The sequence below is a fragment of the Rattus norvegicus genome, chromosome 14, assembly GCF_036323735.1.
Source record: "Rattus norvegicus strain BN/NHsdMcwi chromosome 14, GRCr8, whole genome shotgun sequence".
Classification (NCBI taxonomy): Eukaryota; Metazoa; Chordata; class Mammalia; order Rodentia; family Muridae; genus Rattus; species Rattus norvegicus.
In genome coordinates, this window is record NC_086032.1 from 34,527,726 (window position 1) to 34,543,476 (window position 15,751).

General features: G+C 43.8%; 1 protein-coding gene across 3 annotated transcripts in view; it reads left to right on the top strand.

The window, feature by feature from the left end:
- The window catches only part of Usp46 (ubiquitin specific peptidase 46), a 69,245-nt gene that overhangs the window by 23,652 nt on the left and 29,842 nt on the right, over positions 1-15,751 (top strand). For all 3 annotated transcript variants that reach the window (XR_010057350.1, NM_001191596.1, XM_006250889.5), the window contains exons 2-4: positions 7,401-7,481; positions 11,568-11,781; positions 14,486-14,715. Coding sequence is in view for 2 of the 3 variants with exons in the window: in NM_001191596.1 (NP_001178525.1) it covers positions 7,401-7,481; positions 11,568-11,781; positions 14,486-14,715 (525 nt within the window). In the remaining variant the exon portion in view is untranslated. The remainder of the gene's footprint in view (positions 1-7,400; positions 7,482-11,567; positions 11,782-14,485; positions 14,716-15,751) is intronic.

The window sequence follows — 15,751 nt, forward strand, 5'->3', positions numbered from 1 at the left end:
AAGTTAATAAAGATAAAAAAAATTTAAAAAATCCATATTACTATCTTCAAAAAAAACCCAAATTTATTATTGGTTGGTTTATGATTGTTCCGTATATGGAGAGGTATATACGTAACTGAATGCCTGAGTGGAAGCCAGAGGACAACTTTTCTGAGGTTGGTTCTCTACGTCCATATTCACATGGGTCCTGGGGATCAAACTCATGTCACCAGCCCTACACGGAAAGACCTTTACCTGCCGAGTCATCCTGCTGGGTTCACTGACTTTCTTATAGTTCTGAAATCCAAAGCAGGTTCCACTGGGCCAAAGCCCAGTTGATGGAGGGCTGCATTTGTGTTGGAGCTGCAGGCGTTTCCAGGGTGGAGACTGGACCACGCTGTGGCCCTGTCTCTTCCTGCATCTGCACAGCATCCGAGGTTGTCACACAGCATCCCTTCACTCTACCGTGCCCATGCTGCCCATGCTGCCCATGCCCCTGCTTTGAGGCCAGTTGTGAGCATTCCGAGCCCACTGGATTAATTCAGAGCAAGCCCCATGCTGTTTGGCCAGCAGATGTGTGGATTAATACTGCCTCACGTTTCCTTTGCGTGTGAGGGGTTGTATTTATCAGTTTGGGGAATTAGAACAAGTGTGTCCTTGGTGGACTGGGATTCTACCTTTATATACAGCAGTATATATGTATATGTATGTATATTATATATAAACACAATTTATTATTGATTGATTTTATATATATTTATATATGCTGCTTTATTATATCTATATCTATATATAGATATATAGATATATATATAGAGAGAGGTATATGGGACTTTTCCAGAGAAGGCATAATTCTCTCTTTCTCTCTCTCTCTCTCCCTCCCTCCCTCCCTCCCTTTCTTTCCCTCCCCTCTCTTCTTCCTTTCATCTGTGTGAGTGTGTGTGTTGTGTGAGTGTGTGTGTGTGTGTGTGTGTGTGTGTGTACACCTGTTGTGTGTATTTTCCCCCAGGCCAGACCAAAGTAATGATTGTAAAAAAGTCTAACTTGGTGAACGAATGAAATTTTACTTTGGTTCTTAACTAGAGCTGGGTGAGCAAGTGTGACTCAAAAGCAGCTGCATCTGGGAAAGGCTGAGGCCTCATGGGAGCTGCAGTCCTGGGCCTGGCTGGCAGCTCAACAGGTCCAAGAATCTTCTCTCTGCCCTTACACTGGTCACAGACTCCTCCCTGAGCAGTTTTCTGCTTCCAGAGCTCTGGAATGGGGCCTTCATGGAATCTTGCAAGTTTCAACTTTCCCAGGCGTGTGAAGTTTGTTTACCCCTGAGTCTCCTGAGCCTCTGCACTCTCTTCTGGAACATTTGAACTTGGAGGGCACTGTTGCACTATCTCAAGCGATGCCATAGTTGTAACAGGGTAATGTGAGCTGTTCCTCAGTGTGACACACTCTGCGTCTCTGTGGTGACATGCAGAAACAGACCTGTTGCTGTTGCGTGAACGTACAGCACACACCATTATGCAGGGCACACCACCCTTGGTGATGATAATAAGCAGTTAAGTACCTGCATTGTGGATTTATCTCACTGTGCTTGGGCTTTCTCAGAACGCACACCACTTGTAAAACGTTTCCTGTACAGTGCTGTGTAATTCCAGAGGCAGCTTCATACAGTTCCTGATGTGTCTCCTTAATTTCATCTGTTTATTTTTATGTGCATGCACATGTACTTGAGGGAGTTCATGTGCTCCATGTGCGCTCCCTGGGACTGGAACCATAGATGGTTGTGAGCTACTCTGTGGGTGATGGGAACTGAACCTGCACCCTCTGCAAGAGCAGGAGGTGCTCATAACCACTGAGGCATTGCGGCAGCTTTCTATGCGCCTCCTTCATCTCACCATATATATATATATATATATATATATATATATATATATATATATATATATATATATATATACATACATATACACTCTGCCCTTGGATAGAGGAGATTCTTGGATATATATATATATATATATATACATATATATATACATATATATACAAATATATATATATATTCCATACACACACATGCACACGCACATGCACATTCACACACACAATACGTACTTCATATAGCCTATGTAGGTGGTAGGCTGTACTTTGCATGTATGTACTTTGTGTATGTATTCTCTATGATGTCAATTAATGATAAAATGGCCCAAATAACTCTTTTCTCACTACGTGTCCTCACAGTTAAGAGATGCATTACTGACTGACTATAGGTATAAACGTATAAACGGAATAACCCAGGGAGCCCACCCACACCTGTCACTCAGCTTCCCACACATGACCTTACCACCTTCAGTCCCGTTCCTTCCTTCACCCATTTCAGGAAACCTCCGCTTCATCTGTGTTTTGGCAGAAACACTTCAAAAATATTACACTCTGAAGGAGATGTAGAGTGAGGTGGTAAGTGTGGGGAGAGAGGAGAGAGTACGTGAGGTATAGGGATGCTGAAGGGTGCTGAGCTTATCATCCTGGGGCCGAGGAGGACAGACACTTTGATCATGGAAGCATAGTCACTGTTTACAACAGAGGGACACATAGGCTTCTGAGTAGCCAGTGGGAGTCACTGATTTCTGGTGCATTTTTTCCCCTATTAAGCTAGAGAGGGGTGAAGGGGATGCTAATGTGTCAGAGTCTCGAGAAATTTGGAAACAGTCACTGTGATGTGAGAAACAATTTCACTCTATGATATTGGAATGCAGTATCTTTGTTCTATGTATGTATGTATGTATGAATGTATGTATATATCTATGTAACTATGTATGTATATATGTAGTATCTATCTATCTATGTAACTATGTATGTATGTATCTATGTAACTATGTATGTATGTATGTATATATGTGTGTATGTATTTATGTATGTATGTATGTATGTATGTATGTATCTATATAACTATGTAACTATGTATGTATATATGTGTATATGTATGTATGTATGTATGTATGTATGTATGTATGTATGTATCTATCTATCTATCTATCTATCTATCTATTCATTGAAGTCAGAGTTTCTCTGTGTAGCCCCAGCTGTCCTGAAACTCACTCTGTAGACCAGGTTGGCATTGAACTCACAGAGATCTGCCTGCTTCTGCCTCCTCAGTGTTGGGACTAAAGGTGTGATTCACCGTATCCAGCTTGAATGCTATTTATAAGGCCTCCAGAGCTGGAGTAATTTGGGTGAATCTAGTTGATATGGTTGTCTGACCTCTCTTTCCCTTGAGTACTGCATGCCTGTCTGGGTGTATATTCAGAAAAAGATGGCGAATTTGGTTCATAATGGGTTCCTACTTTGCTGGGTGGGAGGTCTAGTGGGCAGGGTAAGGGGGTGGAAGGCTAATTGAAGTTATGGCCTGTAGATCCTATGATAAATAAGAAAGCAGAAGAGTGGAGCAGTTACCTCTTCAGCACTGTACTCGTTACCGAAGAACAATTTCAAGGAAGGAGTTGCTTGTTTGGATCATAGCTTCAGCAGTGTTAGAACGTGGGTGTGTCTGAGCAGAACAGTTCACACTGTGGTTGCCAGAAAATGGAGAAAAGGGAGTGCAGACAGTGGCCAGGACACGATGCAGCCCTCAAGGATATGCTCTCAGTTACCTGACTTCTCCAGCTAGACCCCACCTCCTAACGTCCCAGAACTACACAGTAACCCAGCCTACAGCGTGCCTCCGCCTGGGGACCAAGGCTCCCACACTAGCTTATATCTAAAGCAGTACAATTTTAGCACAGTGTAGGTATATCTATGATGGGAGACTTCAAGACAGAGTGGGCAGGGCTGTGCTTGGTGTCTGGAGTTGAATACAGTGGAATAAAAGATAGCGAGGAAAGAGGATGTCAGGATTTTGGGAGAGCAGCTCTGCCATGCGGCCTCTCCATTTGGATGCTGAAACCACACAGGATAATGGCAAAACCTGAGGCCTATGGTGAGTCGTCTGTGACTGGGGGTCACTGAGGAGAGGAGAGAAGGACTTTGGCTGCTGACTTCAGAAAGGAGAGTGTTTGACAAGTGAGTGAAGTTGTAGAGCCCCAGGCAGCTTCTCCCCCTGGCCCCTTCACAATCTTGTGTGTAGGGTCAGAGAGTGAGCAAGTCTGAACTGAGGAGAAGTCAGGAGGTGTGGATAACAGAGACAAGCCGGCTCTCACCAGCTACAGAATTGTCACCTGCCCTATGTGTATGGTGACCCTTCCATCTGTGCAAGTGGATACTGTGTGACCACAGGATCTCTCTGTCCTTAGTACAAATCTTCACCCTCACTTCCAGGCTTCCTTTCCACAAATGGCAAAATTGGTGCTAAGACAGGCGAGGCCATGTTCAATCAAAGAATTAACTAGCAAAAACCAAGTGTTAACTTCTCTACATTGCCTTCTTTCATAAAGAAAGATCTAGGGAGATCTGGTTCCAACCACTGATACATCGTATCTTCCATTAATCCTGCTCTCACTGGCAAATATTCTAATTTTGCTTGAAAAAAATAGATATAGGTCTATTTAATATCCATTTTTTTATGATTTAGAAATAACATTATTAAAAAAAAGTTGTTCTTTGTCTGTACCACAAAATCCTGCCATAATTTGATCCGTTATTTCAAAAGGTTGGCTACAGTAAAGCCATGTTATCGAGGAGACAATGGTTTTCACAACACTGAGGAAAGGGCACTGAGACTGGCTTCTATCTGAGCACTGAATCTTCACTCAGATGGTGGGTAAAGGAGTCTACAATGGCGGCATAGCAGAAAGAGAGGGAAACATCACACAGAAATGTGAGCGTGGGGGAAAGACCCTGTCATACTGCTGTTCTGGTCACTTGGATTTGAGTTATTTTCTATTTAACTTGTGCTTTGTGGCAAGTGACCATTTTGCCTGGTTCCCAGTCTACTTCATGGCTGTGTCTTTCTTGAGGAGGGGATGATTGCTATATGAATTAAAATACAGCACCGGGGGCTTAAGAGATGGCTTAATGGTTTAGAGCCACTGTTACTCTTGTAGAGGACCTGGGTTTAGCCCAGCAACAATGTGGTGGCTCACAACCATTTGTAACTCCAGTCCTATGGGGATCTCACACCTTCTTCAGGTAGCAGGTATGCACAGATCACACTTATATACATGCAGGCAAAACATTCATACACATAAAGAGTAAACGAAAGAACATACAACATTAGAAATCTCTTAAAGTTTTATTTTCGGGTGTGTGTGTGCGTGCGTGCGTGCATGCATGCATGGGTGCATGCATGCATGTGTGCGTGTGGGAATGTGAGTGTGTGTGTGTGTGTGTGTGTGTGTGTGTGTGTGTGTCTTGTCTTGTCTGTCTGTCTGTCTGTCTGCCTGTATATGTGTGTGCAGGTGTCGGTGGAATTAAGAGGGCACCAGATCCCCTGGAGCTGGAGTTATAGGTTGTAAGCCTTCTGACTTAGGTGTCAGAGGATCAAACTCAGGCGCTGTGCAGGAACAGTATATACTCTTAAATCAATACACCATCCCTCACCCCCAGGCCCAGTGGTGTTACTTTCTGAATATAAAACACTTAGCTTTCTGTTCTCTGTCTCCCAAACCCACATGTTTCTGTGAGCTATGAGTCTTCTGTGATAGCCTGAGAAATAGAAGGCTGTACATGGTCGGGGACAACATCAGCAAAGGACTCTGATCCTACTGACTGCTCCCCCTACATGTGTGCACTCCATAGCCACAGATCAGAAACGTTTTAAACATTTCGTCTGTACTGAGCTTTCAGACTTTGTCTTTATTCCGTAAACTATACAGCATACCAACAGTTTACATAGCATTCATATTATATTGGGTATAGTAAGTAATGCAAAAGCCGTAAAGCACTGAGGAGGATATGCATGGCTTATAAGCTCTACCATTTGTGTAAGGGGACTGAGTGTCTTTCTCGGTATCTGGAACCTGTTCCCAGGGATGACCGGATCCCTGGCTGGAGTGAACTTTTTTCCCCTTACAGCCAGCTCATTCAGATCTCAGAGAGAAATGACCATCCATCACCAGTGACTGGCCCCAGGTGCGGGCTTCATCACTGCTTTGATGGATGGCTTTGTGCAACATTTGGTAAGATTGAAACAGATTCCTGAGTTCAGCCTTGGGGAGTTGGTTACAGTCTGCGGTTTAGCAGGTTCAACAATGGCTGTCTCCCAGGCGAAGGCCTGGAAATCCAGGAGTTGTTCAGTTCATGAGGCTGCACTCATAGCTCAGCTGGTCTTCAGCTAGAATGAAGAAGTAGGCTCTACTGCTGGTGATGGAATGGACTTGCCAGCGAGAACGAGAACAAGCAGGTGGAGAAAGCAAGCTTCCTTCCTCCATGTTCTTTTGATAGACTGCCAGCAGGCCTGGCTCAGATTAAAGGTGGATCTTCCCACCTCCCAAGATCTGGATTCAAATGGGTCTTCCCATTGCAAATGGTTTAATTATGAAAAATCCCTCCTAAGTATACCCCGCCTCTGGGGGTTTTAAGTTACTTCCAGATGTAGACAACTGAGAGTAGTCTTTACATTACAGATAGTTCTTCATTTTTCTGAGCATCATGAGGGCAAACCGCAGTCCTTGCCACAGGACTGTTAGTCTTACTTACTGTGCTGCATCATCGCTGTGCTTAGCAATCCGATGCAACCGGCAGCTGTCAGGACTCACATGGGATCCTCCATTATCAGCAACCTTCTCTGGACATAGAGCCTTCTCAGTAAGACGTTCCCCGAGTTCTCTGCTCAAAGGTGCAGGTGCACAGCCTTCACAGCTCACACGCTCACACACCCCTCAGCTGTAGCGTCCCCGCTGGCCCCAGCCCATCTCTTGAGCTTACTTCTCTTCACTGTGGTAACCAGCTCCCGGTGTATTGTCTGGTAGGCCTGCTTTGTGCTTCGGGCCGTCTTCATGTATGAAGATGGGACCCCCCCCCCCCCCCCCCCCCCGAGAGCTGGCATGTACATCTGAATCTTCACCATTCTCATTACTGCCTGGGCCTACAGATTAGTGCCTGGCTGAACCGATGTCAGGGATTCCTTAGCAGAATGAAGATATCAACTTGGAAAATGGTCCCATCTTCCAGGCCCTCTGTCTCTGCAGCCAGCTGCTGCAGCTGTTTGGAGTGTCTTATTCAGAAGGTCATCTTGTTATTTATGTATCTCTCTCAAATATCCATACCTAATGGGCGCTGACTAAAACCACACAGCTCAGGGCTGGGGCAACAAGTACTTTGGGTAAGGAATCCAGTGAGAGGCTTGCTAGTGAGTCTCCTGGTTTACTTGTAGTGTCTCGCATCCGGCATACGCTGCTGACAAGGGATGCTTGTTTGAGGAGTGGAGCAGCTCCCATCACCCCACTTCCCCATCTGTTTTCATGCCACAGAACTGTTGTTGTGTTTTCTTGTAGGGCACCAATGCCTCTGCTCTGGAAAAAGACATTGGACCAGAGCAGTTTCCGATCAATGAACACTACTTCGGATTGGTCAATGTAAGTATTTATTGTTTCCAATGTAAGTATTTATTGTTTCCAATGTAAGTAGTTAGTGTTTCCAATGTTTTAGGGTATTTGACTTTTGTTTGCGGACTTTTGTTTGTTTGTTTGTTTGTTGTTTGTTTAGGGGGATAAGATCTAGCTGTGTAGCTTTGTTGGTCCTGAACTCATTTTGTAGACCTGGCTGGCCTTGAACTTACAGTGTTTCTTGCCTCCCTCTGAGCACGCCCGATTCTCCGTCACCATTGTCATCTCTATTCAAATGACTTTAATCTCTATTCAAAGTACTTTAATTAGTAGTGGAGTCAAATGCTGAAGAAGGGCATTTTAATCTACTTTAAAAAAATGTTCTAGTAGTTGTCCCCAGCAAAGGACTTAATTGCTACATTATTGATTGAATTTGCATCCCTTTCTCACATGCCTCAAGGTCTTCCCTTTGTATCTGTGACCTCCGAGTGATTTCGTTAGCTGTGTGGCCACACCTGCTTTATTTTCTCCCTTTTTCACAGCGTGAACCTCTCAGTCTTTGTCAGTACACTTTGAGTTTTAAGACTTGGTGGCTGGCTACCTGTGCTTGGCTAATAATATAGCTTATATTAGAGATCTATAGATAGAGAAGTAGACTCTCCACTTGAGGTAGGAGAGGACTGTCAATTAAGAACCAAGAGTCAATTATCCCGGAATTACTTGGCCCCAATTATTGTGTGACAAAACTTTTCCTAGGGAGATGCAACCCACACATTAGTCATCCCAGATAGGGAGCTCACTACGGGCCAAATTACAGGTACCACCAAAGTTTAGTTTGGTGAACCAATGAATTTTATTGGGCTTACTTACAGGAGTACTGGAGAGGAGTTACAGGAGCAGAAATGACTCAAAGGCAGCTGCATCAGCAAGGCCCACCCTAGCATGGTGACAGCTCACAAAGCTGGGGACCTGGTGCACACTGCACAGCCTGTAGGCAGCTCAGCGGGGTGGAGAGTGTCCTTTCCAAGTGACTCTGGTCTACTACACCTCCTCCAAGCACTGCGACTGGTTTCTGCTTCTTCCATCAGAGTCTTCTTTGTAGTTTAGCTCTGTTGGCAGGGTCTAGTGAATCTGGTCAGTTTCAGGGACTTCCTGAAACTATTTTGAGTTTTTCACTTTCCTATGTAAGGAGCTTCTTTCTCTGCTAGATGGAGGGTTTCAATCCTGGAGGAAACTGTTCCTTACTTACTGCTCTGCTTCCTTGGTGGCAGAACCATGTGCTAGAGTGGGTGCCCATTACCCCTATGAGTTTTCTATGTTACTGTGTCTTTATTGAATAGAAGTTTTAGGTGCTAAGTGTGTTAGCTCCAGACATGTGGGTTTCTGGAGCAGTTGCTCTGCTAGCCTGCCAGTGTCTTGCTGTGAGGTGGGCTTAGAGAAAGAAGTTGGACACATTCTTTGCAAGTAAATGCTACATTGGGTATAAAGGAAAGCGCTACATTTGAATTCTCCCAGTACTGTTAAGTGGTGGTGTGATCCCAGGCAAGGAACTTGGCCTTTCTGGTCCTCCATTTCTGCATTTACTAATTGTGAAAGATGAACAGGAGAGGGAGAGGGAAAGAGAGAGAAGGAGAGAGAGAGAAGGAGAGGGAGGGGCACTATGTGAGGTTCTGATGAAGTTGGGGCATATTGTAGACATTTGGAAAATATTCCTTTTATTTCTTCAGAGTTGACTACTAGACCAGGCCAATAGTGACTGAAGGGTGTCTGGGTAAAAGATATTGAGAAACAGAGAGAAGACTGGACAGAGGAAGGCTACATTAGGACCTAGAAATACAGGGTATCATAATGGCAAAACCCAATGTTTTTAAATACAGTTTACTTTAGCCACTATGCATGGGCCTCCACTTACCTTTCTGAAAAGAGTTTTTCAATTCATGAGAATTTTTCCCTAGTTAAGGAAAATACCAATGCAGACTATAGAGAGAGAATTAAGGCTGCTGCTTTCCTCGTGGCAAAATTATGAGAGTTGTATTTATTAATAGCTTCAATTATGATTCCTTACCTGGTAATTTATGACAGCACCAGCCTCTGTGTGAAAGGGTTTGTCACCTGCTACATGACTGTGTCTAGGATGTCCTAGCCGCAAAGCCATTCGGAGGTGTCTGTGCTCCAATTGACTTCTACAGCCTAGATTTTGTGATCTAGGCTACGACTCTTGTTATTTCTTTGGAATTTCTTCCTGTTTATTGACTGAGTGTGAACAGCCTTAAAGTACAGGTCTCAGCTAGGGCCTCCAACAGAGTTAGGCTTCAGTCACTTAGAAACCAGGGAGATAATGACGTTCCCTCCAAAGTCAAAATCTCAGTGTCTGACTGGAGAGGGATAGAGTGTTGCTGTGTGGTCCCTAATCTGATTACAGAGGGACCAGGGGCTTGTGTGATACCATACATATTGGGACAATTGCCACCTTGGACGAAACACGAGGCAGGGTAACTCAGAAGAAGGGAGGGTGGTCAATGGAGACACTTCTCGCTACATTGCGTTGGAGTCCATGAGATTTTGTACTGTGGGGTGGCAGCCACTGCAGTCCTGACAGAGGGAAACAAGCTCTGTTCCTTAAAGGCTTTGGTTGAGCAAGCGGTTCTTAACTCCTTAAATACCCACCTCCCTGCATTGTATGTGAGTGTGCATATGTATGTATACATACATGTATACATACATGCATACATACATACCTATGTATACATGTATATATATATACACACACACATATATATGTATATATACATACACATACATACATCTCCTCTTGAGCTTCAGTTTCTTTTTGATTTGGATTTTTATTTTTACAGTCATGGGAGGGTGTTTGTTTTTTGAGACAGGTTCTCCCTATATATCTCAAGCTGCCTGGAACTTATTGGGTAATACAGGCTGCCTTCTGATTTGCAATGGTCCTCTTGCTTCAGCCTCCCAAGAGTGGGGACCGCAATGTGCATCACCACGCCTGAGGTCAGGGGAGCGTGTTTATATCACTTTGTGTCTTTTCTTCAGCCAGCTGCTTTTCTGAGTCTCCGTGCTGTGTGCCTTTTCTTCCTTGTCTTTTTCTGAGCACCAGAGCTCATTAGATTCCTAAACAGAGTGCTTATTATAAGTTTATAGACTTTGATGGATCAGAAAAGCACTAGAGTTAATAGTCTTCTCTTGTCTATGGGGGGCGCATTCCAGGACCCCAAATGAATGCCTAAAACTGAATGGTTTTATATAGACTTTATATAGACTGTTTTTTTCTATACATGTACACTGGTGATAAAGTTTAATTTATGCACTAGGCACAAGAGATGAAATTATGTTCTAATAAAATAGAATAATTACAGTAAATTATCAGTATTAGTTTGTTTCTTAAGACTAGGTTGGGGCCATTGTTAAGTAATATAAAGGTTACTTGTGATACCTGGGATATCTACCAAGTGACTAGTGGGCAGGTACCATATATATTGTGGATTTAGGAGACTGAGGGGTGATTTGCATCCCTGGCAGGCTGATGTAGGATGGTGTGAGAATCCATCACAGCGCTCAGAATGGTGTACAATAGAAAATTACAGGTGACTTATTTTCCATTTAATGTTCATAGACTGGGGTTGACTCCCCATAACTGAAAGCATAGCAAGTAAAACTACAGCTAAGGGTGTGTGTGTGTGTGTGTGTGTGTGTGTGTGTGTGTGTGTGTGTGTATATATATGACGCTACCCCAGTGGTTCTCAACCTGTGGGTCCCGACCCCTCTGGGGTTCCAACTATTCTTTCACAGGGGTCGTCTAAGATGGTCGGAAAACACAGCTATTTATATAACAATTCATAAAAATAGCAAAATTACAGTAATGAAATAGCAAAAGAAATCGTTTTATCGTCGGGGGTCGGGGGACACCACATAAGCGGGTTGCAGCATTAGGAAAGGTGAGAACCACTGCTGTACCTTTTGTCCCTGTTGGGCGCTGATATGGGAACGTAGGGATGGGAAGGTTCCTGGATCCTGGCATCTCCTTCTCCTCCCCTACCCAGAGGTGCACACACATATATGTATGTGATTCCAGTCACTCCTCTTGTGCTTTGGCAGTTTGGGAACACATGCTACTGTAACTCCGTGCTCCAAGCATTGTACTTCTGCCGGCCGTTCCGGGAGAATGTGTTGGCATACAAGGCCCAGCAGAAAAAGAAGGAAAACCTGTTGACGTGCCTGGCAGACCTTTTCCACAGCATTGCCACGCAGAAGAAGAAGGTTGGCGTCATCCCACCAAAGAAGTTCATTTCAAGGCTGAGGAAAGAGAACGGTGAGTGCTGCGGTCATCGCGGGTTAGTGGCTCCAGGCAAGGGAACCGGAAGGGGACCAGCAGCGGTCCTGCTGCAGTCATCCTGGGTTCGAGGCTCTGGAATGGGGAACAGCAGCGGTTCTGTGTAGCCAGAAAATGAAAAGCTTATTTAATTTTTGTAAGGGACAGTAAGTATGATCAGCCACAGTGTTTTTTTTTTTTTAAGAAAAGATGTTTCAGGGACTGGAGCTCAGCGGTTAAGAGTGAACATTTCAGGAGTGAACTCTCCTAGAGGACTTGAGTTCGGTTCTCAGGACCCATACTGAGCCCTGTAACTCCAGTTCCAGAAGATCTAATACCCTACATATTACATACAATTACATAGCTACCCCACACACATGAATAAGAGAGAGAGAGAGAGAGAGAGAGAGAGAGAGAGAGAGAGAGAGAGAGAGAGAGAGAGACAGGGGGCAGGTGTCCTAGTGTGTAATGTTAAACCTCAGGAAACAGAGACAGGACATTACTGTGAGTTCCATGACACCTAAACCAGGCCACCTACATGTTTAGACCCTGTTGCAAACTTGAAACTTAATCAGTTAATTAATTTATCCTCTCCTTTTATAATTTAATTAGTTAATAATTAATTAAATTAGAAAATGAAAAGGATAAGGAAAAGACAGGGTTTCTCTTTATAGTCCTGGCTATCTTAGAACTTGATTTGTGGACCAGGCTGGCCTTGAACTCAGAGAGAGCCCATCTGCCTCTGCAGTGCTGGGAATAAAGGAGTGCCCCACCACTGCTCAGTAGAAGACATTTCTTCTTTTCCCATTATACATGAAACAAACAAACAAAAAAACAGAATATAAATTTAAAAACTGATATTTGACATCCTACTTAGAATGATTTCTTTCTCTTTTCTTCTATCTTTTTTCTGTCTGTCTGTCTTTCTTTCTTTCTTTCTTTCTTTCTTTCTTTCTTTCTTTCTTTCTTTCTTTAACATGCCACACTCTGGGAAAGGATCAGTGTAAGGATCAAATACATTGTTCATGGCAGAAGTTTGAGTGCTGTACACCTAGGGTTAGACGTGTTGATGCACTCACTGAGCACAACAGCACTACCTCATGAACTGTGAATGTAGCACAGGTTACCCAAAGAGGCGCTGGTGTGTTTGAAGTAACGTGCTCTAGTTTGGATGTGACATGTCCCATCTGGGCTTGCTGATTCTCTGACAGTGGTGTTGTTGCAGGAGATCATGGAAACCTTAGGATTTGGGACATAGCTTTGAAGTAGATCACAGGAGTGAGCCTTTGAAGGGGACACCTGGTTCGTAGTCTATCTCCTATTCTGTGTCTCCTGTGCACTGTGAGGTGCACCCCATTGCTCCCGTGTCTGGGGCTGAGCAAGTAAGGGTAGAACCCTCTGGAACCTCGAGTCCAAACACATCCTTCCTCTTCTGAGATAATTTGGTTGTGTGTTTTGTCAGTGCTGAGGCCAGAACACTACAAAAGTCAGTGGCGAGGTTTCCAGTCAGCATTTTTTTTTTTGTTTGTTTTTTGGAGGGTAAATGGTGATAGAAATATATTGTATATTCCAGAAGTTTTACACTGATTTTTCTGATTATTGAACTATTTAATGGGACAACTTGTATCTTCTCTAAATTCCACTTTACTCCAATGAACTTACACAGTTCACCCAGTGTTTCTTTTACAAAGTTTTGTTTAGTTTGATAGCAAGCTTTTAGAAGTCGTAATATTTATGTATGCTAGAATAAATGTGATTTGAATAAAGAAAGAAGCCAACCATCCCAGTGTAGCTGTGAGTAGTTGGACTAGCAGTAGGGGCTTCTAGCTGCTTGCTTGTCCTGACAGCAGGGGCAGCAGTGGGCTTAGGGCATTTGTGTTTGTTTTAGGAGCACTATGGGAAAATTGTCTGTTCACATATACTTCATATTTCTTTCATCTTTCATGTAAGAGTTTTCCAGGCTGACCTTAGGTTTAATATGGCTCACAGGAAGAGAATGTAGTTGCTATGGCAAAATGACTCAATGACTAATTAGTCATTGGGGGGGGGTCACATGTTAAGAATCGCTATTTAGGGGTTCAGTAGATAAGGTACTCAAGCAAGTAAGAGGATTAGTGTTCAGATCCCCAGAGCTGAAAGCCGGGCAGGTGTGGTAGCCTATTTGTAATCCCAGCAAGAGGAGGCGGGGAAAGGGGTGGGTGGAGCCAGCTGGTTAGCCAATAAGTGAATACCAGAGTCAGCGAGTTAGGGAGAGACCCTTTCTTAACAGATAGTGTGTGGGTGACTGAGGAAGGTTCCTGTGTCAGCCTCTGCCCTCTTAATACGCATGTACAAGTGTGTACCTGCTCGCGTGTGTGCTCCTCCACCCACACTGCATGCATACAGACAAAACCAAGAGATATTTAATCAAGGTTTTTGTTTCGTAATTTTGGTTCTTTTCTAGAATGAATTAAACCTTGGATCGTTGTTATAGATGACTGTAGGGAAATACCGGATATTAGTTTTTGGTGGGTGGTAGGAAATGGAAAGGAATGAGTCTTTGAGAAGTTACTCATTTGTAATTGCACAGTAGAGATGAAATACATTTCTGTGCCACGGCTGTCCAGTCTTTGGATATAGTTACTGAAGCTTGGCACGGAGAACTAAATATGTCTTCTCGCTCTTGAAGATGCAGAGTGTGAAATGATGACCTTCTCCTTTCCAGATCTCTTTGATAACTACATGCAGCAGGATGCTCATGAATTTTTAAATTATTTGCTAAACACTATTGCGGACATCCTGCAGGAAGAGAAGAAACAGGAAAAACAAAACGGGAAATTAAAAAATGGCAACATGAATGAGCCGGCAGAGAATAGTAAGCCAGAACTCACCTGGGTCCACGAGATTTTTCAGGGAACACTCACTAACGAAACTCGATGCTTGAACTGTGAAACTGTGAGTACTGGGCGGGGGCATCCTTCTTCCTTGTATGTGTGTATTAAGATATCTCACGCTTACTGTTGCCTGCAGTACATGTGGGGCTAGCCTGTTTTACTATGCCTCAGAAGCTCAGGCGCAAATTCTTGGAAGTGTGGGTTCATCGTGATGTCTGACTCAGCTGGCGGGAGTAGAGTGTTGGAGACAAATGCCCTGAGATGTTGGGTTACTACACTCCATGGATGGATTTTAGGGCTAAACTTATTGGACTAGACCGTGACCCACTTAATAAGGTTCTCATCATAAAGAGGTCATGAGTGATGTAGAGACTATTGCCATGACTTCTGGGAGTCTAAGGTGGTGTATCTTACTTAGAGGGAAGGGAAAATTCACTTCTATTTGTAGTCAGCTGGGTAGGTGAGAGGCCCATCTCAGCATTCATTTAGCTATGGAGTGATCCTGTGTAGTTGGTTGTATCTGGCCATTTGGATTTAAGGCAATCTTCTCTAGGGAGTGACTCAGAGTGACATTATTTGCTTGTTATATTTAAACTTTGAGAGTGACTTCATATTTTGCTAGGTTAAGAGCCCAGCTGCCTGAGTTTCAATGCTAGCCCCGACTCGCACAGACATTTCCAACCTTCCTGTGACACTGCAGTTTTCTTCTCTGTCTTCTGTCCTCATCTGTAAAACAAGGATGGTGAGCACGTTATTCCATTGGTGTCTGGGAAGAGTGGATTTGGTGGCGTCTGTTTAATGCACGCTGTGCTTGACACATAGCAAAGTTTGTAATGAATGCCATTTGTCAGTTATCCTGACTGCTAAACCCTTAGCAAGTCTGTGTCTCTTTACAACTCTCGGATTTCTTGGTTCAGACAGACCCGGCTGAATATACATTTTTCTGGGGAGAAGAGATAAGCAGCTTTTAACAGAATCTGCCTCGTCACGGTCTGCCCCACTGCTGTTAATGGGGCCAACCCTCTTGGGTGATTTAAACCAGGCCTTCTTAGCTTTTTTTTTTTTTTTCTACTTGTGACCTCTTTTTAGCCCAAGAA